The 26,577-nt window shown below is 35.8% G+C and overlaps 1 protein-coding gene across 1 annotated transcript in view; it reads left to right on the forward strand.

Moving 5' to 3' along the window:
- LOC113081632 (VPS10 domain-containing receptor SorCS3-like) overlaps positions 1–25,768 on the forward strand; it is a 119,484-nt gene extending 93,716 nt beyond the window's left edge. The window contains 12 exon segments of the mRNA XM_026253648.1: positions 957–1,070; positions 1,648–1,720; positions 1,722–1,820; positions 8,418–8,604; positions 10,048–10,181; positions 10,508–10,631; positions 11,869–11,981; positions 19,488–19,619; positions 20,393–20,492; positions 21,786–21,891; positions 23,014–23,174; positions 24,676–25,768. Coding sequence (XP_026109433.1) covers positions 957–1,070; positions 1,648–1,720; positions 1,722–1,820; positions 8,418–8,604; positions 10,048–10,181; positions 10,508–10,631; positions 11,869–11,981; positions 19,488–19,619; positions 20,393–20,492; positions 21,786–21,891; positions 23,014–23,174; positions 24,676–24,734 — 1,402 coding nt within the window. The 3' untranslated portion in view covers positions 24,735–25,768.
- The last annotated feature ends 809 nt before the right edge of the window (positions 25,769–26,577 follow it).

Below are 26,577 nucleotides of genomic sequence, written 5' to 3' on the forward strand. Positions count from 1 at the left end.
TGACCTTTGACACCACTGACCATGGTTTAAATTGTATCTTTCAGAGTTTTGGTGGAGGTTGGAATTTTTTTCATCTTCTATAGTACCATTAATTTGTGGTGAACCTCAGGGTTAAATATTGGGACCTCTCTTGTTTTCATTGTATTTGATCCCTTTAGGTTACATTTTTCCTAAGTGTAATATTCTGTAGCATTTTTACATAGATGATACCTAGCCATACCTTCCTTTGGTGCTGGTTGGCAGCTAACTTTCTTCAACGAAATATATATATATAAATAATGAAAGTGTTACTAATTAAAGAATCACCTATATGTGCCTAAAATAACACTAAATTTGTATGGGAATAATCTGAGCACTAGCACACAAATATATTTTAAAGCTTGACTCTTATCTGAGTGCCGGATTGGAACTGCTCATAATTAAAAACCCAAATGTGTGATGCCAAAAGGGGCCATGTGGTCCGCTGGGTTTTGTTGTGGATCAGTAATTAATTGATAAATCAAAGTCAGCTGTGATATATGGACAGACATTCACTTCAGCAGGTTCCAGGGCTTCTGGGAGAAGAGGGAACTGAAAGACGTTAAGGACATACAGTACGTTGATGCCGGCAGCTCTCAGAGCAGAAAAGACATTTGTCATCCCAGAATTAATATATCTCAATGGCTGCAATTGTCTCAAGGGCATAAAAGAAGGACATGCTTGAATACAAGATGTGCCGCTGTGCATGAATGAAAGGATGTACAGGTAGTTTGGAGAATGTTTAACAGGATAGGCATCAGGGAACGGCATTAGAAAATGTCACAAATGAGATTTGAACTTGTGATGACCTTGTATGAAACTAGTCGAACATACCTGGAGTGAATTTATGTTTTTATGGATGGATTGATATCTCAAACGAGTCAAAATTTAAGAAATGTTATTTACAGTATGTGAGATTTTTTTGTTTTGTTTTGTAGTGATTATGGTTTTGAGAGAAGAGGGGATGGAAACTGTTTGCCTGCATTTTGGTTCAACCCTTCCACACTGTCTCGAAGCTGCAGCCAAGGGCAAAACTACCTCAACAGCACAGGGTAAGCTCTCTGTATACAACATGCAGACTCTTCATATTTCTAGCACTAAACCAATCTTGTGTTAGGAAATGGTTATTTTTAATTAAGTGAGCCATGATTTAAACTTTATTGTGCTGATGAGCAGGCACAAGCCATATTGACGTGAGCAGCTTTTAAACTTTCTGGAGATTGTGGCATCAACTTTCTAGACAGACAATCCATACTAAGAGACCTAGCTGGACAGATAACACTGTGTAATGGAAAGACTTCATTTAAACCTAATTTAAAACCAACATCAGTCAGAAAGCATATCCATTCAGAGCAAGAGTGCGAATTTATAGACAAGGGAAGAGACAGAGAAAGAACGCGATTATCATTTTCAGAGATTGTGTCCCATAAATTGTGGGCCAAACCCATTAATCCAGCAATAAAAAACCCAGAGCTACTCAGAATGGATCTATCAGGCTTGTTGTATTCAAGAGGATAAATACAGTGACCCAGACGCTAAGTAACAATGTGAATGTCATTGAGCCATTTAATTGTTTATCTCAAAAGAAAGATGTTTCAAACTAGTTTTTGATTTGTTTGTGTGTTGCAGATATCGTAAAGTGGTTGCGAATAACTGCACAAAAGGAGTGAAGGAGATGTACACAGCCAGGAAACAGCAGTGTCCGAATCGCCCCCCCTCGAGGTTTAGTCCTGACAACACATGATGACAAACTCACAGCCAACATGGGCAGCAATGTGACCTTCCTGTTGCAGTTAGAAGAGGTGAGATCATCACAAGGGGCATTTGAATCCAATGGAAAATCATAGTCAGATTATCGGATTCGGGGATCTGATCATTTCAAATGCGGCATGGCCAGAAGCTATAATTATAGGCCTGGTATTGAGTAAAGACCTAAATTATGCAGTAATAATTATTAAATTGATGCGCTAACTCCATGTGAGCAGATTATCAATGATCAGATATCTAGATGTCCATGTAGCAGATTAATGTATTATGTCTGGTAGTTAAAGCTGTGGTTCTCAACTGGTTTTGCTTCAGGACTCGGATTTAACATCAGGCATCAAGTGGAAGAAACCGTATCTGTTTTTAGGAGGGCAAAATGAAGTTATTATTAGACACATAGACTTTGACATTAACGACAAAAGAAATAGAAAGTGTTTTTTTTTTTTTTTTACATTTTAAGGCAAAACACCCAAGGTGAGTAGGTACTAATACATAGTAACAGATAATAGATATACATATTAATAGATATCACCATTCTTATCCAGTTGCCTGACTACATTAATAACTGCCAACTTTTTTCGTATTGCAAGTTTTGGTTTCAGAATACAAATGATTGTTAATTTATTAAATATGGACTAATTTGCATAAAATGCCAGGTTCACAAATTCATGTCACATTTTGTTGACATTTTAGAGGTTAAGGTTTTTACAGAGAGGATTTTGAATAGCTCTTTTTTATCGCTTAATAAAAAAATCACCATGTTTTTAGGGATGTAATTTAGTTAAAACAGGCAAATGTTACATGAACCAAACTTTCAGAATATTTTATAGCAATAAAGTTTTGTGTACTACTACTTGGTGTACAAGTTCTACTGAGGTAGAGAGTTCTTGCTCAGTGCATGAAGGAAAAAAATATTTTGAAGAAAAAACAATTCCTTTAAAAAAATGTGTAGTATCTGAAATCTGCAAGCGCAAGTAGATAATATAATAAACACTTAAAAGTGTAATTTGGATGTTTTTCCACTAGTCTGAAACATCAAGCCAAACAGCTCAAAATCTCAAAATTGACCAGTTTATAAAAAATAAAAAATAAAATTATAATAATAATGTTTTTGCCTGTAGTGCCTTGGCTTGGAGAAAAACATTTTTTTTTTTTTTTATGTTGACTTCCTAACGAGGCATGTTTTTATTTCTAGTTGCATTTTGTCATTTGCATTTAGCATTGTTTTATCTGCTGTCCTTAACCCTAGCCCATTTTAGGTTGTAAAAAAACACCATTTGAGAAGCACTGATATAGACAGTTGTATAGGAGTATGTGCCTCATACTTGTTGACAGAATTTTTTTATTATGAAGTACACATATTCTCACTGATCTCTGGACACTGTAAGGTGTTTGGTCTGATATCCTAAAATGTGTTTTGTGTAGTAACTTCTAATTTAATTTAGTCAAATCTGAAATATGAATTAATATGACTGAATCAACATGACTACATTAGCATACACCAACAAAAGTCATTTTAAGGTTCAGGTCGGAAATAGCACCTAAAAGGAACAGTTCATCCAAAAATGAACATTTGCTAGAAATTTACTCACTCTCAGATCATCCAATATATAGATTAGTTTGTTTCTTAATTAGAGCAGATTTGGAAGAAATTAATTTGCGTCACTTTGTCAGCAGTGGATCCTCTGCAGTGAATGGGTGCCGTCAGAATGAGAGTCCAAACAGCTGATAAAAACATCACAATAAATCCTCACCATTCCAGTCCATCATTGAATGTCTGGTGAAGTGAAAAGCTGCATGATTATAAAAAAGAAATCTATCTTGAAGGTATTGAATCTGGCCAAAAATTATGCTTCCTCTGAAAAAAAAAAAAAAAAAATCCATCCCCTGTTCTCTCATGTCAAAATTCAACAGAAAGTTTGTTTAGGACTGTTTTTGCTTTTAAACAGTGCTTTTAAATGGTGCATATGACTCTCCTGATTCAGGCGAGATGAGTTTTTCAATGGAGAAAGCAATTTTATGCATAGAAGACTCACATTTTAGAACGACATAGTGGATTTAAGTTGAAAATGTGTTGATGGATTTGTTTCTTATAAACACAGCTTTACAATTTACAGAATGTTAATTGATGGACTGGAGTCATGTCAGTTACTTGTGGATCATAGTGACGTTATTTTCAGCTGTGTGGATTCGCATTCTGATGGCACCCATTCACTGCAGAAAATCCACTGGTGAGCAAGTGATGCAATGCTAAATTTCTCCAAATCTTTTCTGATAAAGAAACAAACTAATTTACTTGAATGTCATGAAGGTGAGATCATTTCATTTGGGGGTAAACTGTTCCTTTAAGATAACAACAGATTAAAGTGGATTTTTCAGCCAGCTGGCCGACACAGTTGTGCTATAATTTAAAACATTTTTACTGCGCTGGTTTATTATTGTGGTTCCAGCTATTTTAGATTAACCTCCCCCTTAATGACACCATCACAAAAAAAACACACACACAAAAAAAAAAAAATGAGTGGTTACTTTACATGTTGGTCAGGCTAATTTTTCTAAGGCTGTTCTTGGTGGACCAGACTTTTAGACCAGTCTAGCTAAGTGAAACTATCATTGAGCTCTATATGTGACCGTTTACACCCACATAGGTCATTTTGACATTCTGGAAACTTTCCATAATTTGGTGTCCTCTGCTCCGAGCTGTGCTGAAGCTCTGGCGGATGAAAAGGCTTCACTCTGTACAGATGGTATGGTGCAAGCCGGATACATATTACAAGCCTGCTGGGGAATAGCTTTTCATTGAGGTGCAGTGCACACATGGTCACACATATTCTCTCCTGGTTTCTGTCTCTGTCTTTCTCTCTCTCACACACACACGCTCGCTTGCTCATTCCAGGTAAAGTGTTTCTCCCTAGGCGTCTCACCACAGCAGAGTTGTCACATTACAGTATGATGAGATGAGGAAATGAGGGCTTATTCCTTTCATTAAGAGAGTGAGAGCTAGTAAAGAGAGAGAGAGAGAGAGAGAGAGAGAGAGAGAGATAGTGAGATGGGCTAAGAATTCTATCTATTTATATTCATGAGGGTCAGAGTCGAGGCAGTTTCTTAGGCAAATCAAATGGACTTTAATATTTAATGCCTTTAAGGTGCAACACAAGATTTCTTTTATTTATTTTTTTATTTTATTTTATGTTTTGTTAAAGAGAAAGCAGCTCAAGGTTGGAAAAGATAGAAACGGAGAAAGTTTATGAGGAACGAGATTAGTTTATTGTTAGCCACCTATCCATCCATTTTTTTCATTGTTTCAAGTATAAACCTTACTAAATATTGTTTCTTAATTTTAGCTTAAAATGAAAATAAAAAGCCATTGGGTTAAGAAAAAGAAAATTATATATATATTACAAACAATTGTATAGTCTGTATTTGATAAAAAAAAAACAACTGTATTTTGTAAAATATTTACAGTTACAGTTTTTTATTTTACTATATTTTAAATTATAATTTATTAATGTGATGCAGAGCTGGATTTTCTGCATCATTACTCCCGCCTTCAGTGTCACATGATCAGTTCAGAAATAATTTTAATATGCTCAATAAATATTTATTTTGGCTTAATTTTTTTGTGTAAGCCATAAAGTTTTTTTTTTTTTCTTTATTTTTCCATTTATCTGTCTTCTTCAAGATTATTTAATGAATATTTCAAAAGAACAGAATATGTTTAAAATCTCTTGTACAATTAATGTCTTTACTCTTATCTTTGATAAGTTTAATGTGTCTTTGCTAAATAAAAGTATTAAATTATTTTCAGAAAATGAAAGCTCACTGATCTCAAACTTTTGAGTATTTTTTTAATTTATTTTTTATTTTTAAAATTGTATTGTTAAGATTGTATTATTCATGTGCTGATATTTTTACTGGACAACTGAATAAAAATGCTTTTAAAAATTAATTCACTTATTCATTCTGGCAGTGAAACAGTTTGGGGTGGTGGATTTCCAGGATGAAAAAAAGTACTTTGTCTGAACCTCGAGAGCTCAGCACAATTGTGCAAACCAAAACATCCTTTATGTGCTGCTAATTAGGGTTGGGTATCATGTTTTTTTTTTTTTTTTTTTTTTTTTTTATCTGTCAGCAAGGCACCACGAGCCAGCGCCCAGGAGGATGCAACACTTCTAGTTGAGTGAGCTCGCAACCTGTACGGGCAGGACACACCCTGAGACTGATAAGCCAGGGCTATGACATCCACAATCCAGTGGGCCATCCTCTGCAAAGAGCTGGTCTGAGGTCCTGAAACTTTGTGTCCGGTCTACGTAGCACCTCAATGCTCGGACGGGACAGAGCAAAGCCAGGGCTGTGTCTGCCTCCTCCAGGGGCAGCGCTTGTAGGTTCACCACTTGTTTTTTGAAGGGTGTAGTGGAAACTTGGGCACGTATCCAGGCCGGGGCCTCAGGATTACCTGGGAGTTAGCCGGCCCAAACTCTAGGCACGAATCGTCGACCGAAAATGCATGCAGGTCCCCTACCCTCTTGATGGAGGCCAGTGCAAGCAGGAGCAAAGTTTTCAATGAAAGAAACTCAACTGAATGCTCGAATGGGCCCTGCTGTAGTGATTTAAGCACTAGAGTCGGGTCCCAAGAGGTTATAGAGGGGACCGGGAAGGATTTAACCTCCTAGCCCCTCTAAGAAACCTGACGATGAGGTCATGCTTAAAAGGAAAGGACGACCGCAATCGGGCACCTTCGGGGGTCTTCTCTGCGAGAAGAACACCACTCGACGAACAGGTTCAACTTTAAGGTGTAAGTGGGTCTCGCAGACAGTGCTCTTGCTGAAGTGATGGTGTTCACTACCTCTTGGGGTAGGTCACCTAGAACCTCCGCGTCCCGTCCAGGGACCAGACATGGAGTTTCCAAAGGTCTGGATGCGGGAGCCAAATGGTGCCCCACCTCTGAGTCAGTAGATCCTTCCTCAGTTGAATCGGCCAAGGAGGTGCTGCCGAGAGGAGCACTAGTTCGGGGAACCAGGTCCGAGCTGGCCAATACGGCGCCACTAGCAAGACAGTGTCTGTGCGAGAAGGCTCACTGGGGGAAACACGTACCATCAGCCGGTGCCAGGTAACGATCCGTCGTCTTTATAAAGATGCACCCGTGGAGCTCTTTTAGAGGAAATTAGCTCTTAGGAAATGCTCTTTTAGTGCTGAGGCGCACAGGGGAGATGGCTGCTTGCAACACAACAGGGGGTAGTGCAGCCTGAAGTGCGCAACCCACTTGACACTGGAAAGGCCGCCGCTGAAACGCCGCCTCGCCAACACAGGAATCTTCCCAGATCGTGCTGAACTCGCAGTTCACCGTAGACACAGTTGAAGTAAGCAGAACGATACTGTCGCTCAGCTTTAAAGCGAAAAGCTGGTATGCATTGCACCTGCTGCCTTCTTATACTCACGCTGTGATCAGTGGCAGCTGGATACAATAATTGCATGCCAATGTGCATTGGCTCATTTAGTTTACACTCAAAGTAGATTGGTCTATCGAAGCAATATCCCATTTTGCATCAGTCACCAACGTGGCGTCGAGTGCGACCGACTGAAAGGGAACCAATCATATTAAGACAACCATAAATATTAGTATTGAAATTTTACTGTTTTGTGTAAAAATAAATAAATACATATTCCTAATAATAATAAATACTCTTATATACTTGTGAAGTACTTATTACTCTCAATATTAATTGGTAAATAATACTGTCTGCAGCACAACAATATTATAGAAATAGTCACACATTTTCTGTAGTCTGATGTGTTGTGTGCAAGAAAGCTTTCAATATGAAGCCAATAAACAGATTTCATTTTGCCATAGTGTTAAGCAGTCTACACTTTGTATAATTAAGTATAATATTAGAATATTTTAGATTTATATCAATAGTTGAAAGTCTGTGGCAGACTGTTATTACTGTTTGGATTGGTTTGAAATGAAATAAGAACTTTAATTTACTGAGGATTCATGATTTCCTCCCACATAAAAATAAATTATTATTTTAAAACGATGATGATAATAATAATAATAATAATAATAATAATAATAATAATAATAATACTTATTATTATTATTATTATTATTTTTATTTTATTTTTTAGCTTACAAAATAGCAGAATACAGATTTACAGAAGACTCGCTCAGAGCCATATTTATGGTTATATTCCCTATGCAATATCCTTTCTGGTAAACGGCAATTATGATTGCGGTAGATTGCAGTTGACCCTGAGCAAGCCAAACCAACACAATATAGAGTATCAAGTATATATTACATATCGAAAGTAATAAGATGGGTTCCCACAGGAAGCTGAAATACATGCTGAGAGGTAATTCATTTGACGCAGTGACTGTTTTCTCTGTAAATAAGCAGCTCCTGTGTCTGATTTCACACACCTCATCTCATATATGAGGCAGAGTTACAGCAGGAATGAACTCCTGGGCTGAAAACAATGCTTGTGTCTGAGCGCAGATGGGCCGGTGTCTGTGGAGCAGAATGGTGACGTTACCCGCAGCTGTTTTTGGTCGCAGCTGCCAGACTCAGTGATTAAGGAAAGTGTGCTAAAGAGTTGTTGTAATAATCAGGCTAGGCTCTGTGTGTTGTTTTTAGGGTGACTCTATGAGGACAAACATTCAGCTGGACTTTGGGGATGGTACAGCCGTGTCCTACTCCAACCTGAGCTGGACAAAAGAGGGCATCCGGCACATGTACCGCAGCGCAGGCATCTTCAGAGTAACAGCGCTGGCGGAGAACAGTCTCGGGCTCGACACCTCATCCCTCCACCTGCATGTGACATGTAGGTTTCACACACACACACACACACACACACAAATAAGCTGGCCAAAGAGCACAAATTATACAACAAATACTAAGATGCTGTCTTTAAATCTTCTAAATTATACAGACAATTTGGTAGTCACACAGGCAATAAAGCGGCTGGGCTCTGGTTAGCAAACTTTGAATAAACATCTCTAAAACACAAACTGAGCACAATACTCTAGGTAGGTGACTTTCATAGTTGTTCTGCCAAAATCTGCATGTGTCCTTCAACTCCACAGGTGTAGTACACTGCAGTGCTTAATTACTGCTTTTAGCTCCACTTTTCACAAACAAACAGGGGGTGGGCACTTGCGATCAGATTTCCTGATGTGCATTAAATACTGAAGCAGAAGTATTTAATACAATAAACATTGTTTAGGCTATTTAAAAAAAGAAAAGAAAAAAAGAAATGCCCCCAGGGAGGAGTAAACAATGCCGAATGATCTCAGATGAGTGAATAAATAGTGAAAGAAGTAATATTTATAAATATATGTGTATTACCGTATTTTCTGGACTATAAGTCGCACTTTTTTCATAGTTTGGCTGGTCTTGCGACTAATAGTCAAGTGCGACTTATTTATCAAAATTAATTTGACGTGAACCAAGAGAAATGAACTAAGAGACATGAACCAAGAGAAAACATTACCGTCTCCAGCCATGAGAGGGCGCTATATGCTGCTCAGTGCTCCTGTTGTCTACACTGAAGACATACAGTAGAGTCCCCTCTCGTGGCTGTAGACGGTAATGTTTTCTCTTGGTTCTTGGTTCTAAATAAATGCGACTTAAAGTCCAGTGCGACTTATATATGTTTTTTTCCTCATCATGACGTATTTTTGGACTGATGCGACTCAGGTGCGACTGATAGTCCAAAAAAATACGGTAGTAGTATTTATTCATGTGTTTGTGCAGACTTACGATATGGGCCACAGTGCTTTTCAGTTTTGAAATTTCTAGTGCTAAAACTTCATTTAGCATGTTGTGCTTTAGGTGCTAGTCTGTTAGCCCATCAAAACCCTATTGGAAAAGTTACTTGTCGACTTGCTTCTTGGCACTGTTTTATTTATTATTATTTAATTTTGTATTTATTTTGTATTTTTTTCAGAACGTCCCACTGCGAGTGTTACATTTTTAATATGCCATGCCAAGATAAAAATACTTACACTTTTAAAAACAGGTCTCAAGATCCCTGCATTCTGTTTCCATTCCCTTGCTTTCCATCTAGCTGTGTTTGAACTGCGACCAGTTGGGGTCAGGTGAAGCCGAAACCAGTCTAATTATACAAGACCAAATACTGTAGTTGACTAGTTATTCATCCCACCGGCTAGTTGTTTTTGAGAAATATTTAGTTTTTGCTCACCCCTTGCACTGTTTGCTGTTCTTATTGACTGTGTGTGTGTGTGTGTGTGTGTGTGTGTTTCAGGCCCTGTGGAGCATATTCAGCTGCTGGCTCCATATGTGGTCATTAAGAATAAGGAGGTGAACCTGACGGCAGTGGTCTGGCCTTCTAATTTCAGAACGCTTACCTATTTCTGGTGGCTGGGGAACAACACAGAGGTACAACCAGCTACTATAATTACAGATTTTCTGCCTCGCTTTGTTGGGCGAAGGCCTCCGAGACATTTTATGGTAGAAGATAAACAGAACAGGAGCAATGAACCGTTAATAATGTAGTACTTGTTCTTGTCGTTTTTGTGGTATTTAGATGTGTTCTTTAGTTCATGCTTGTTCGCCCTGAAACATCAATAAAGCTTTTGACGCTATTCATTTTAAAAGAGTTTCCTTTTTTAAGGGAGTCATTGAGCTTACAAATACCGTAATATTTAGATTGTTTTTTGTATGATTATGTTTTTGTTTTGTATGCACTATGTTTGTGGCGCTAGCCCATAATTACACTGGACAGCAGTATTTCCCACACGTTCAGCACCGAGGGCATGGTCACCGTCACTGTTCAGGTCTCGTCAGGAGACTCTATACTACAGGACACCAGAAGCATCGCCATACAAGGTGAGTGTTCACATTCAGACAAATATGACATGGTACTGATGACAAGTTCAAAACTTTTTCTTCTCCTTCCTTCTTTTATTTCATTTTTTTTTTTTTACATGGCAAGATCGCATTAAAAATGTCTTGGAAAAAAATGTCATCATGCTGTTATAATTTATTTTTGCTATGCTATGCTTTTTATATAGTATATATATAAACATAAACATTACATTAAATTTTTGACAATAATTGAAATAAGTAAATACAATTTAAAAGTTACAGTAATTATTTTGTGAACCTTGTGTATCTTTAAAAATATATATAAAAAGTAAAGACCAGCAAAAAATAAATAAAAATAATAATAATAAATTAATAATAATAATAATAATAGTAGTCCCAAAAATAAAGTGCAACAAAATAAACCAACTTGCATACTTGCTAAATTATCAATTAAATAAATAAATAGAATTTTAGAGGATTTACAGTTTAAGAGTTCAAGACATTTCCAACTCTCTCTAATAAATAGGTAAATATCATATATTCGTGTGTGTGTGTAGATAGATTTTATCGTGTTTTTTGTATTTATGATAATTGTGTCTATCTCTAAAATTAGCCTCAACCAGGTTATAATAATAATAATAATAATAATAAAATATAATTTATAATAATAAATGAGATGTCATTTTAATTACCATAATTCTATTTCACTTGATTTGCGATGTGGCAGAAATATGCATGATATTCTGACAGACACAAAAACAATTCTCCTGTGATACATTCATGACCATTTGTACTTATGGAGGAAGTTGATAAACTTGAGAATAATTTTTCCAAAAGTCCATAGTTCACAACCCAAACAGTATATGCTCAATGAGACATTAAATATAGTCACATTAATGTTATTTTACTTTTTTTCTCTCTATGTTAACAATTATATATATATACAAATATATATATATATATATAAATAACCCTACCCTTGAAGAAATGTATAATTGCAATTTTCAGAATGTTCAGAATCACAGGAAATTGTCTCTTGACACTGGAAGCTAGTCATCAAAACTCCCTTCTGGCAACTGACAAATAGACTGTATCATTTTTGTGATCAGTGCTAACCTTTCCATACCTGTCAGTAATGATAACTCTGCTCCACCTCGACTAAATCATCTGGAACAAATCACAGCAGATAGAAGGTGTTGGGCATCTTAGAGAGAAAGAATTAAAGGTCTGTCTCTGCTTCTCTCTTCCTCTTTGACAGAATTCTTCAAATCGCTTCTTTTGTCTTTCTCTCCTAATCTGGACGAGGCTAACCCCGACATCCCGGAGTGGAGACAGGATGTGGGTCGGGTAATTCAGAAGGCTGTTCTCCAGGTGAGTTGGATTTTTTTCCTGTCTCGTCTCTGTAGCTCCTCCAGATCTTGGTCAAATACCTCACGTTGCCTTGATTCTATCCTTTGTCCTTGTCCCTTGCACTTCGCTTTTATATTTTCATTCACTGAAAAACCAATGAATCACTAAATAAATCCAAGAACAATAGGCAAAAACAAAGTCAGTTGCTCATATTTGTGAAATAAAACAGAGTTTTAAACAAATAAATGCATTGATATTAAATATTTATCAGACTTTTTTTTTTTTTGTAATTAATTTGAAATAATTACTTATATCAAATATTTTATTATACTATTTTGATTAAAGCCTGCATTAAATCAGAGTCTGTCTAGCAATAAGTTATTAGGTCCTTTTTTTTTTCTTACATGCTGACGAATTGATTCTTGTCCATATTTTCTTATAACAAGAAAAATAAAAAAATAAAATACTTTGTGACATATTTAAACATGTTAACTATATTATGATAATCTTATCAGTCTAGCAAAACAAATTAATTATATGGCACATATTTAGATATTATTTGTAAAGTTTTCTTTTTTCAACTTTTAATGTCTCTTTGTTTACATTTTAAATAATTATATATTAAATCAGTTATTTTGTTATTTTATTTAGATTCAAGCTTCCATTATATCAGAGAAAATAATCAGCCTATCAAGAATTGTTATTAATTTATATTTCTCACTTCATTTGCAAATAGATTTTGACTATATTTTCTTTGATGTTTGCTTAAAACACGAAAAACTTATATATTGGTGGCACATATTTAGTTATTTTATTTTTTATTTTTGTTGTTTCTCAGTTTTTAATGGCTCTTTGTTGATCTTTCTATTCATCAAAGATTCCTGAAATTTTTTTTTACTCAACTGAATTTTTTTTTTTCTTGAACCGCAAATCAGAATATTAGAAATTTAGCTTTGATTACAGGAATAAATAACATTTTAAAATATATTTGAATAGAAAACAGTTATTTTAAGTAGCAAAAATATTTCAACATTACATTTTTTTTAATCTCACTATTCAAAAACTTTTGACTGGTAGTTTGTGTGTTTGTATTTTTTTTAAGACTAGATTTTATATGCATACACTCTCTATTTCACTCTCTATTTCGGCGTAAAAATGTGTGTGTAATTATTGTTACGTGCCAACAAGTGTTGAAGCACCAATACAAGATCGGATATTATGACTTGACTATAAAAAATAAAAAAAAAGAGATATGATGCTACAACCTTATTTGGCCCATTTTACCTGAAAGCCCATTTTAGCTGACTTCAACCTACATGTAAAATAATTATGCGTTTCATTATTTTAAGATCTTGTTCATATTAAAGCTTCCATTATATCAGAGAAAGCAATTGGCCTATCAAGAAAACAAATGTAACTGGACATATTTTTTTTTTGTTCTTGTTCTCATGACACAAAGGGGAGAATCCGCTAACCAGTTCATCACTATTGTCACTTTCCATCCCAAAATCCTGCATTTTATTGGCTAACCACCCACAATCCGTTTAACCAGATGCTAAATGCACTGAAACAGCACTGTGCTGTGTTTAAATTAAGTAATTGTCTTCCATTTCAGCACAAACACACGTCCTTTATATGTAAATTAGGCTTATTATAGATATCAAAACTCAGCGCCTATTTTCCTGGTGCAATTAACATCACAATATTACTGCCTGCAGTAAGCAGGCTGTAAGTTAAACTTCATTTTAAAGAGATGATCACAGCAGCAGTTATGACGGGGGATATTTCCAGAAGCGTCCTGTTGACAAGAACATTTTGAAGAGCCAATTCAGATGTCTGGATCACAGTGATGCAGTAGTAAAGTATATCTAGTACTATGCCTAGCACTCAGAACTGACTCACGAGGTCACAGTAGTGTGTTCTACACAGATTCTGTGGGCAGCATTAATCTATTTGCATAATTCCCAGTGAATCACTAGCTAGTAAACTGCATTCAGGGGAAGTCATTCATTGTCTTCCAGAAGGCTGAAGATGTATGTCTGCAGTAGTGTCTCTGTGTGTGTGTGTGTGTGTGTGTGTGTGTGTGTGTGTGTGTATGGTGGACAATGGCCCCAGTGGTTCTCGGTCGTGTTCAGAGCTGCTGGAGAGACTAAAGCCACTGTTGATTGATACATTGACATTACATAGTCTCAGTGCACATACACACATACCCTGGGATCATCAGAGTTCAGTATCAAATGTCCATCGAAATATAATCATATCCTAGTGGTTTCATTTGGTTATGCATATGTTCTAACTTCATAGTAGAGCAGGACTGGTCTGGAATGTTCAGAAGTGATGTAAAACTGATAGTTGAAGTTGCCAGAAATGTTTCATTCTAACTAGTGTTTAAGATGTAACTTAATCTTTTTAGGTAGTACTTGTTAGTTTAACTTAATCTTTTACAAATAATTGTAATGATTGTTTGAACTATTATGCTAAAGTTTGGAGTCAATATTATTTTTTTTTTTTTAAGTTTCTTATGCTCGGGTAGTCTACATTATTATCATTATTATTATTATTATTATTATTATTATTTTTTACATAAAAAAAGTAAATAAATAAATAATATATAAAAAAGTTTAAAATACATTAAAGTGATGGCAAAGCTCAATTTTCAACAGTCTTTAGTGTCACATGATTCTTCAGAAATGAGGGGGAATTTAACTTTTTTTTTTTTTTTTTTTACTGTAACATTTGATCAATTTAATGCATCCTTTCTTAATGAAAGTATATATTTCAATCTATCAATCAATCAATCAATCAATAAATCATATTATTATTATCTATGTTGAAAATAGTTCTGCTGTTTAATATTTTTGTGGAAACCATGATACATTTTTTCTTAATTCTTAAACAGAAAATTAAAAAGAATTAAATAAAAATTAAGATTTAACTCTCATTTTTGATCAGTTTAATGCATCTCTGCTAAATAAAAGTATACATTTCTTTCAAATGAATAAAACGTACTTATCCCAAACTTTTGAATGGTATGTATATTATTTTAACACGTAATAAATAAATAAAAAATAAAAACTTTTATGGTTAAAATAGCCTAAGCTTGTCTGTAGTCTTGAGATACAATAGTGTTACTGGTTTAGGAGTGCAGCCAGCTGAGCTCACATTGCCCAAAGTACCCCAAACCCATCTAGAACCAGCCAATAGACCATTAGAGAGCAGCTAAGATCATACAACCAGCTTAGTCTGGTCTGAAGTGATTTAGCAGCTTCCTGTTTCGTTAGGAAGACTGTTCTCATCAAACCAGCCATACTCTCTCTCTCTGACATAAAACACAAAAATACAGAAATCCCTAAATATCACACTTAAATCTGAACTCCGTCATACAGAACAGAATCTGCCTGAGAACAAAGTCGGACCAGCTGAGCACAAAGAGGCTTCTGATCTCACATCTGCTCGTAAACGCACCTCCGTCTTCTACATGTGCTCTTTCTCTCTCATTATCTTTCTGGCCTCAGATTCCCTGGCTTTACCCAGAATTCACCAGAAGTAAAACTGTCCGCTTCCAACTTTTTCCCCTCTTTGTTTCAACATCAAGTTCAAAACCTAATGGCTTAATATTGAGCTCTCCTGGTAAGGAGACTCACTTTTTCCCGTTCCTTTCATTTATCCTCTTGCATTTAAAGCACATCCCGTGGTGCCCTAGAGGAAGCCGATACACTTTATCCATACTGCTGCTGATAAACAGCTCAGTGTATTAAAAAACGAGGGAGAGCGGGGCTCAGACATAATCAAAGTCAAGGTCCATTTAAGATGGCTGTTTGAGGCAATGGGCAGGAGAGGTGAGTGGAGGCGGCTGTCTGTTCTGGTACACTGGGGCGATAGCGGTATAACAGCCTGAGGAGATGAGAATAGAAGGTTTCAGTAGCAGGGGTTAAAGGCAGAGCCAGTGCCTCAGAGTCAGCACAGGACTTGAATCACAAACACTTTGATACTGAAAGAAGGACCAAGTTTATTATTTTAGGCTTTTTGACACTGTTATTTATGTATGCGGTATAGAGAGAATATGATATCATATCATGGGGGTGGGGGGGTGGGTGTTCGGCACAGTACCCTGTAGTACTAGTGACATCAACGATCCATTAAACGTCACAACATTTTACATGGAGTAATGACATGCCCAAGTGCCCAAATGGAGCATCAGTTTTGTTTAGTTTAATAATGGTTATATATATGCAGTATATATACATTAGATATGGTAATTTAACGTGTTAATTAGATTAATTAATAATGGAGAAAAATAACGCGTTAAAATTATTAATGCATTTAATGCACTTGCCTCGCCCCAGACCTATGTGGATCATCTGCCATTTCATACAGTCGATTGATGACTAATATGAGGCAGGTCAACAAGTTACTGCATGATGGAGCCTAGAGAATATCCCTAAAATTCAAGATATGGGGCAAAATACCCCTGTTTGAAATTTTGTCTCATATTTAGCTAAATCACGTAATTAATAAATATCAAACGAGCTGTAGGCTAAGTGCAATATCACGAGAGTGCGATACTCATCTTTTACAACAGCTCATTAAGGAGTTACTATCGTGTTATTTTAGACACAATGTTGTCTGTTTTGCTCAATTCATCCCCGATCAACCTACAGCAGCATTTCATTTCTTAATCCACGTTTTGAATGAATTGGGTGAACCATTTGGCGAGTTGAACCATTGGCCATAGTCGCGTTGGTTTTGAAGTGGCGCTGCACAGACAGATCGTGTATGACATCAAAGTACCGAAAGAACGATTCAAAAGCACAAGCAGGCGTATTCTCTCTAAAAATATTGCGGTACTTTGAAGTCACATACCGATCGGTCTGGTTTATTAGGTTTATTAGGATCAGACAATATTGGCAGAGATACAACTATTTGATAATCTGGAATCTGAGGGTGCACAAAACAAATTTAAATACTGAGAAAATCGCCTTTGAAATTGTCCAAATGAATTCTTAGCAAAGCAAATTACGTTATTATTTTAAGTTTAAAATATCTTCATGGAATATATATATATATATATATATTCCTAAAAGTGTTATTGAAGATTTGCATTGTTTTTTTTTGTTTTTTTTTTACCTTATTTTCCAGCTATTCTCAAACGATATGTTTAAAGCATTTCAAAGATTCTCTAAACTCCTCCTTTCCGCTCTGATTGGTCAGATGGCATAGTCTGTTGTGATTGGTCTACAGTGTACAGCGCGTGTCGTAAATTATATGCCTATTTAAATAGTTCTGTATTCTAAACACTCTATGGAAAATCTGTTATTTATCATACTTATAGGTTGTGATTCAGAGGCGCAGCTGGTCCAAATAAACATGATACTGATCCATCTTTCAACAGCAGGCATTTGGGAATCCCGTGTTGAACAGATTTGTTGAATGACATGTTTGTGGGCGGGTTCAAGTTGTTCGCGGACAGCCAACGTGGAACATAGGCATGCATCGTGCAACTGTGTTACCCTGTGATGTGTGGCTGTCACGGAAGTGGGATTTGAATTACTAAGGACTCTTTTCAGCTGTTCGGGGTTAATTCTTTTTTTTAGGAGACAATAGCTTTATTTATTGTGAACTTTCAAATGTACAACTTTGCAGATTCATTACAATAACATTCAATACATTCACATACAGCTACATTACACACCGCATGAATGGTTTTTAACAATGATAATAAGAAATGTCGCTGAGCAATATTAGAATCATCACAATATTAGAATAATTTCTTCAGGATTATGTGGCACTGAAGACTAAAGTAAAGATGCTAAAAAATTCTGCTAAAGTATATTAAAATATATTTCTAAAATATAATCTAAAATATGAAAATATATAAATATGATTGAATTTATTTATTTATTTATAAAGTATTAGTTTTACTGTGTGTTTGAACAAAATAAATGCATCTTTTGTGACTATAAGAGAAAACAACAAAAAAATCTTACTGACCCGACACTTTGCTAGTGTGTATTTATATGTATATCATTTTAGGTAAATATGTCTAGATTTGGTGCAAACGTAAATTTAGTTCCTCCAGTAGCAAGAAGACACATATCTTCAAACGAGGAACAAGAAGGCACGTATCTTCAAACCTCCAGTCTATATATAGAGGTGAGTGTGACTTCCTGTCACTGGACCAACTGCATTTCAACTGCACCACATCCAGACATATTTTCCTAATATGGACTCTCAGCATGACCAGAGTGTTCGGCACTTCGGCACATTCTCCAGCAAAAACCCAGCCCATGCTGTGCAAATTTCTCACTTTGTACTTATTCGCAGTAAATTGTTCATCTGTGAGTGTTGTGTTTAAAAAACTGCCCAAGGACTTTCACATTGATGCCTTGGCTTCCAAGAAAGCATTTACACAATGTATGGTGTCTGTAAAGATGATAATAATGGATTTTTTTCATCACTATACATCTGAATGAAAAATACTAGAAATGTTGAATTGTTTAAATTTGTCTGTAAAGCTATATTTGCATTCTAGCAGAGAGTCAATAATAGACACGGCCAAGCACTTAAATAGGGAAAGATGAACTACAATGACAGAAAACACAACAGATGTCTAAACAACCTCTTTAATAACAACTTTGTCCTCTGCTATAATGGATTATTGCGTCTGTGTCTTTTAATGCTATTCTGCAGTTCTTCGGTCTGGGAAAGGAATGTTTTGACAAGAAGTGATTTAATTACAACAATGACTCTTAAGCTATTAGCAGGGTGTAATTAAGAGCATTGCAACATTATGTCTCTCTTTTGCTGTCTAATTGCCTTTTTGGACCTTAATTCGCAAGCAGATGGAGTGTGTGTCGAATCTAGCGAGTTGAGAAAGAAATAAAGGCTGGAGCTTGGAGATGTGCATTAATCATTAGGAATATCAGTAGCAGTTGCACATAGGCTGAATCCTTCAATGAGCCCCAGGGTTTTTCTTTCTCCAATATTGCAGTGGCGAGTACAAACTTGGACTCAGAGTATTGATTCGCAAGCCTGCTTCGGCTCTGGCCGCATTGCTCATTGTAAATTATGCTTAGGCTGTCTATTTCTGAGCTATTGTCTTATAACCGGTCGAGCCCTGCGTGGTAGTACCAGATAAGACAAAGATTATTTACCTGAGGTCAGATAATTTCCTCTTTATGAGGGAAATGGCCTTCGGTGAGTATCTCTGGGAGAATACAAGGTGGGCTTTTCTTTATTGGCTTTGCGGCAGCCGGTCATGTCTAGACCTTTAGGCCTTGTAGTGGATCTCTGACTAAGATATTGATTGAGGTTTTTAGGAATTCAACGTGTGTAGAACCGTTTGCACTCGCACGCTTGCGTCTAATAATTTCATGGCCGGGTTATATTCTGTATACATCAAAACTGATTTACTGGAAGCCATCAGCCTCGTTTAAAATGAATGTAACCCTTGTAAATGTGGGAGATGGTAACATATAAATCATTGAGCCTTATTTAATAAGGGTCGTTTTTTCCTGCACCACCCAGGTCGCTGACATTCCGGAAGAACAGTTGCTGGTGGCCGTGTTTCCTGGCATTCCGACTGCGGCCGAACTCTTCCTGCTTCCTCCCAGGAACCAATCGGATGGCAGGAAAAGGACAGAGGAGGATCTGGAGCAGGTTAGACGTGAGATCTGATGCAAATTTGATGGTTTCTCATTAACGGTCAAGGTCGAAATGCGCTGGAGAATGATGGACCTCTATCAGAATAAAAGAGCAGCTTCTACCCGGGGCTACAATGAAAGTAACTGTCACCGCAAAAAGAGACGACGTGTCAAAAATATTCTCGAGGGGATTGTTTGACATTCCTACCTATTACCTATTTTCTTTTTTCTTTAAATTAAAAAGGCATTATTATCTCTAGTGGAAAGACCCGTGTCTAATTAGGCTTACATGACAAGGACGTGTCCCAACAAGAGTCTTTTACAGTAGGGGCTTTTGAATTTACATTTTTGAGGGTGAAATGTAGAATAGTAGTGCTTTTTGAGACATTATAACTGTCTAGGGTTTGAAATAAACCCTTAACTCTTTCTTTGATCCACAACCCAAATTATCACAGCCCCACACTACTGACACTCCCATTTCACAAAATAAAGCTCTACTCTTTAATATGTCACAGGCGTAATCACAACTGGCAAATTACACTCTTAAGAATAACAACACATTTTACTATTTAGCCAATTTAATGGTCATTGAAGCTGCAGAAAGAGCTGTAACAAGTCATTTTGGGCATTCACTGGAACTCGTCCTGTTTGATACGGGGGATGTGTGTCGCACTGCGGGTTTACCCTAGAATACTTTACTAACTGCATAGCTACATGCACAAAACACATAGCATCTTAGTGAGCAAGCACTACTGTATTTAACTCTTCTGAATGTTGTTTTCTTCCTAGATCTCAGAAGTCTTGGTCAACGCATTGAATCAGATCTCTGTGGAGTTCGAGTTGAAACCTGGCTCCCGGGTCATCGTTTACACCACACAATTAACTTTAGGTAACAAAAAATGTTGATATGATTTAACTGACATCTGTAGTGTGCAACTGCTTATATTGGATTACATTTCACAGTGGCATTTCAGTTGATCTCCCTCTCTAGCCTCTGTTGGGTGCTACAGTATATACTGTTCCCTCAGTTCTCCTGGGTAATTACGTTGATTGCTTTCCTGAGACCAGACGCTTGTCAGCACTATAAATTGTTGAAAGATTGGGCTTTTATGCTCCACCAGTGATGCTGAAAGCCTTATGGAAGATAATTGGATAATTGCTCTCCAGCAATCATGGCTTGCACGATCTCCCCACTTTTGAAGAAGAAAAAAACACTCACAGTCAGCAGTGAGAAGAATAAGGCTTTCTGGTCTATTGTTTCGATTGGGAATCAAGAACCAGTTAATTTTCAGATCTTGTGGCAAAACACTGGGAATGAATGACATTTTGTGCCATTTGGTTTAAAAAGAAGGAAGAATCGCAAGTCTTAAACTTGTGAGTTACACTACACTATTTTTCTTTGATTCAGTTTTTTGTCAGTGCTTTTATGCGGCAAGGCTGCATTAAATTGATCGAAAGTGAAAGTACTGTTTTTGGGATAAATACATTGGCCAGATGAATAAATCATTTGAATTGGAACCACAATACCATAAAAAGATGTCATGTATGTTTTAATGAATTCATTCTAATTTACCCTGTATTCAGCATTATCTTTTTTTTTTTTTTTTTTTTTGCCACCATATGCCACATTTACATAATTTGGATTCATTAACATTTTCTTGGTAATGGTTACTGATTCCTTGCAGATATAATATCATCGACTAGTAGTGAGCAAACTAACTGATATATGACTCATGGTCTGTGCTATTACCCATGCACTTTTACTGAGAAACACTGGCAGCCTCCTTGGCACTTTTTGTGTCGAAAGTTCTGGAAAGCATTCAGGATTCTCTCGAAAAGGTCAGAGGATTCATGGGGCTGTCTTTCTACAACATAGTCACAGGGGAAATATACAGCCAGTGGGTGTAAGGCTCCCATGAACGATTTTGAAGGGATGCCAACAATTGGCAGAAGTCCCTCTGAGAGAGCTGAAGGGGGTTTGGGAAACTGTCACAGGAGATGCTCTGTAGAATGACTCAAGATCAGTTGTTCTTTAATCCGCTTGTGATAAAAGGTCTTAGATCGGCATGAAATGGCATTTTTAGACTGACATGCTTTGTTCTGAAACAAATATTGAGATATTGTTTTTAATGGACAAAAAAAAAGAAGTGTGGAGTAACACTTGTGTTTGTCTTTGTCGCAGCTCCACTGGTTGACTCCATCCCGAGACACAGCAGTTCTGCTATGCTGATGCTTCTGTCTGTGGTGTTTTTGGGTTTAGCTGTATTTCTCGTCTACAAATTTAAGAGGTACATCTATGCAAACAGATTTTACATCAATTTTTTATTATTTTTTACCAGGACTCGAGCCACTGAACTTCATTCTTTTCATGCACACCATAGTTCTCGTTTCTGTTTATCTTTATATAAAGATGAAATATAAAGTAAGATTTGATGAGATGGAATCGGCAGCAACGTTCTTTTGTATCTGGGTGTTTTGAGAGTTCTATTTTTGCTCATGCTAGTTGTAAAATCTAGTTATTAGTTTGGATATAGAAACGTTGAAAAAAAAAGAAAAGAAAAAAATATTCCTGCTTCCTGAAAGTGCAGGGAAATATCAGTGAATTGTTTAATATGCAGCCATGGTTCCTCTACTGGAAAACTGTTTTGTAGCACTTTGAATAATTTATTTGGTCTCAAAATTATTCAAATGGAAAAGACTCATGGAAATGTTGAAACAATCATTAATAATGGATATAATTTTCCTCCCCCCAAGTAATTTAAAAAGCAAGCGTATTTATGGAAATGTTACACTTGGAAAAACAAAGCAATTAACTCACAAAATTAATAGTAATTTGAGAATATTTTTTTTTTTATCTAATTCATAAAAATATAAAGTGAGCTTGGAAAAAAGCAAACACATTACAGTGTGGTTAGCGTGTTGGGAAAGCATGCCATGCAATTTCAGGGAATTATAAAAACATCTCTATAATTCATTCCGGGTTGCCCTGCACGGCTTCTCAGTACCTCTGATTGCCTGGGCAACTTCTTCTACAGAAGATATTAAATATATTCAGCAATTATCACTGTCATTATTTCAGGAATACAATGAAGGATTGTGATATCAGTCACACCGTATTTAACAACTTGTGAGTGTGCATGCACATCCCTCATTTTGTTTTGCCGTGCATGTTATGCCAATTTGCCACTGAAAAAGGCACCAAAACAAACATATAATTTCACATTTGACTTTTTTGTTCATTTGATTTGAGAGTTCTGGATTCAAACAAACACGTTGCAATTCCGCTTTGTGTCTCTAGTGGCTCAAAAATTACACCTTTTAAAATATAAAATAAAAAATGGTTATTGTTAATGCTGATGTTTTATTGTTATTATTATTCTTTTTTTTTTTTAAAAAAACTTGTTCTGCAGAAAAATCCCTTGGATTAACATTTATGCGGAGGTGAACCATGAGAAAGAGCAGGAGATGATCAGTACGGTGGGCCAGAATGACGCCACACCAAAAATCACCCTGAGTGAGTTCTCCACCCAGAAAGAGCTGATGGAGAAAGAGCTGGAGGCCCGTGCCAAACGTGAGTGAAATTATTAGAAAAATTAAACCTTATATAACCCATTTGCTATTTTCTATACTTAAAATTCACTATTTATTCACTATATATATATATATATATATATATATATATATATATATATATATATATAGTATATTAAATCTTAATTGAATATATATGTATATATATATATATATATATATATATATATATATATATATATATATGTGTGTGTGTATATATATATATATATATATATATATTCAATTAAGATTTAATTTAATATATATGTAATCCACATAATATAATCTATAATTTCTGTAAATATATATAATTTCAATCTAAACACACAGAGTTCCTTTGATGTCCAGTACTTCAGAAACCATGCACAGTACATGACAGAAGATGCTAAAGTAGTATTGGTCATTAATGTTTTTTTTTTAAGGTGGAACTTAGTGAACATAATACTAACTTTACCAGATACATCTCTGAATAATTGTCTTTTTCTAGTATTCTAAGTAGTTCTCAAGTATAAATTGCATGATAGGAAAAGTAATTTAATTTTTTTCAAGCCTTAGTCTTTTTCAGCCTCGAGACTATCTGAGTCACAAACCTGCGTGCTATTATAAACCGACTCTTGCGGTGGCAAGCTTTGTGTTTTACACTAAAATATGAATCATTCAGCTTTTAGAATTACATAGAGGAAACCATTAGACCAAAATACAGCCTTTGGAATCAAGAGAGTTTATAATCGGACACATAATGCATGCTAATGAGAACTATCTACAGTGGGCCCAAGTGTCCTTATTTCCCAAGTGGATGCGTCTGTGATCATGTAATTGCTTAATAACTGCAAATTAATATTTAATTGGTGCTGTTAAGCAGTGATTATAAAAGAGCACTGATTAAACTATAAAATGGGTCAAATTGGGGTCAGTGTGATAACAACAATTGTGATGAATAAACATGCAACATTCAGTGCCACGCAGCAAATAAATCCCACCACTCTTTCTGTGGGTGTTTAATAGGAGGATGAAACATTCGTTTTTTTTGCTTGATTTCTTACTTAATGGTTCAGTTTCTAGCCTGGTTTACATTCATTTTGCTTGCCTTCATGAGGTTAAATATTTAATGACTCTAATGCTGAAAACATCTAGTTTGTTCATTTATACATGTCTAATATATATGGTTGAGCGTATAATCAAGCGTTTTAAGATAACATAAAATGGCATTCGCTATGCATTTGTCTTCTGTAATGTTATGCATTTCAAAGCAAACCATTTATCCAACTTGAAGTCATGTTGAGACTTGATTATATGCAGTGAGATTTCGCTGAATATAGTGAAAAGTAGGTCTGGGTTGAAGAAAAGTCATTTTTTAAATTAAAAGCAAGATTATTCAATAAGTTTTCTTCTGAGTAATCATCCGGGGACACGTGTTAAGAAAATAAATATAGACAGTTTTGTTTGTTGAGGAACAATTTTGAAGGCTAATGTGTCATTTCTGTGTTTTCGGCGAGTAGGCGGTGTGATCAACACCTGCGAAAGCACAAGGGAGATCCCCAACTGCACGAGCGTCTGAAAACGTCAAGAAAGAAGGCGGAGGCGTATTGTAATAATGTGTACAGAGGTATCACAATTTTAAAGGTTGACAGTTTTCCTTTATGCTTTTTTTGTAAATTCCAAACACTGTCATTGTTAATAGTTTTCTAAGGAGCTCAGATTTGCATGGGTGTCTTGTTTGTTACAATCTGCGTGGAAAATAAGAATAGATTTAACTACTCTACAAGTCACTGAAAACATGCTTGGTTGAGAAATTACCAATTTACCAACATTTGAAATTCAAAAAAATGTTGTATTGGAATCGTAATTGAAAGTTGGGGGGAAAGCCACTTGCCCGGTGCATTATTGAATTATATCTGCCAGTTTATCAGTTTTGAAACTGTGTGAAAAAAAAGGTGGCTTTTAGTATCAAAAACTTTGCATTTTTGTTGGGTCAGAACGTATTTATGCCAAGTTCATTTAACTATTCAAACTGATTTTCATAAATTGTGGAGAGTGTTTTTAGTGACTACATTAACTTAATTTTTCTGTAGGTCATCTCGTTTTTTTTTATATTTGTCAGAACTTGAACGGAGGGGACAAAATTGCATCTAAAGCATGCAAGAAAAGCCAACAGTGTTTATATCCCTCTTTATATTACAGCTTTGCATTCTTCTTGTAAGCAATCCTGCTCTGCAATCTTCTAAATTAGTGGTTGTTGAAACATTTCAAGTTTTAATTGCACATTTATCACACTTATCGAGCCTTCGTCTAAAGGTGAAGAGATATGGACTAAAAGGTGAATTTTTCAGTCATGAAGTGAGATACCTTTCCAAAAGCACTGTGATAAAATGTCAATTTGAAGGCAAGCTTTTTGTACTTCTATAAAGAGGGAATATAGAGTAACTATTAAGAATAACATCTCTATAGTAAAGCTTTTTTTGGAGCTCGAACTTAAGTAAAATCCATGAAATATCAAACGTTGAGAATGTTTTGTGGAATAAATCCAACCCGATCTCACGGCAATTCGTACATTTTTCACAAGTTGGCTTATTCGTACGAATTCATAAGACCACACTCGTACAATTTCATACGATTGTTGCCAAATCGTACGTATTTTACAAGTTGCACAATTCGTATGAATTTGTACGAATGACCTACACCTAACCCCGCCCCTAAACCTAACCGTCACTGGGGTCGTGTAAAATCGTACGAGTGAGGTCGTACAAATTCGTACGAATAAGCCACCTCGTAAAATAAGTACGAATTGGTCGTGAGATAGCGTTGAATAAATCTCTTGATATACGAACACAAGAGAGCTTGATATCTTTTTGGAAAATGTTATAAAATGTAACTTTATCACGAACAAACCTTCGGCTAAATGTAATTTATTGTAAGTTCCTCAAATATATACTGTCCATCTGTATTTTTTTTTCTTTTCTTTTTTTTTTTTTGTAGATAAATGGCCTACGGAATCATTTTGCTTCATAAGTGAATGCCTTACAAATAAGAATGCCTTTTGAATAATGAGTATTCATAATTTAGAATCGAAAATTAATTTATAACAGTTTTAACAGTTAACAAAGCCATTTTTATTTAATTTTTTGCACACATTTTTAAGGTGTCGCATCTCCCAGGGATTGAAAAAAGCATTGAACTGTACAATATTCTCAAGTTTTAATTTCTTTGTATATACAGCAAGTGTATTTCATTTCATATCCTTATACTGTAAATATAATAGTGAAGACTGAAGTCCACTGAACACAGTCTGCTATACATTTCAGAAAGTGGGTGTTACGAATCCAAACAGTGATTCCTTGATGTGCTGTAAATAAGCCAGTGCTGTAAATAGTTTTTTTATTTTATTTTATTCATCCATTGTG

The sequence above is a fragment of the Carassius auratus genome, unplaced genomic scaffold (assembly GCF_003368295.1).
Source record: "Carassius auratus strain Wakin unplaced genomic scaffold, ASM336829v1 scaf_tig00034654, whole genome shotgun sequence".
NCBI classification, from domain to species: domain Eukaryota; kingdom Metazoa; phylum Chordata; class Actinopteri; order Cypriniformes; family Cyprinidae; genus Carassius; species Carassius auratus.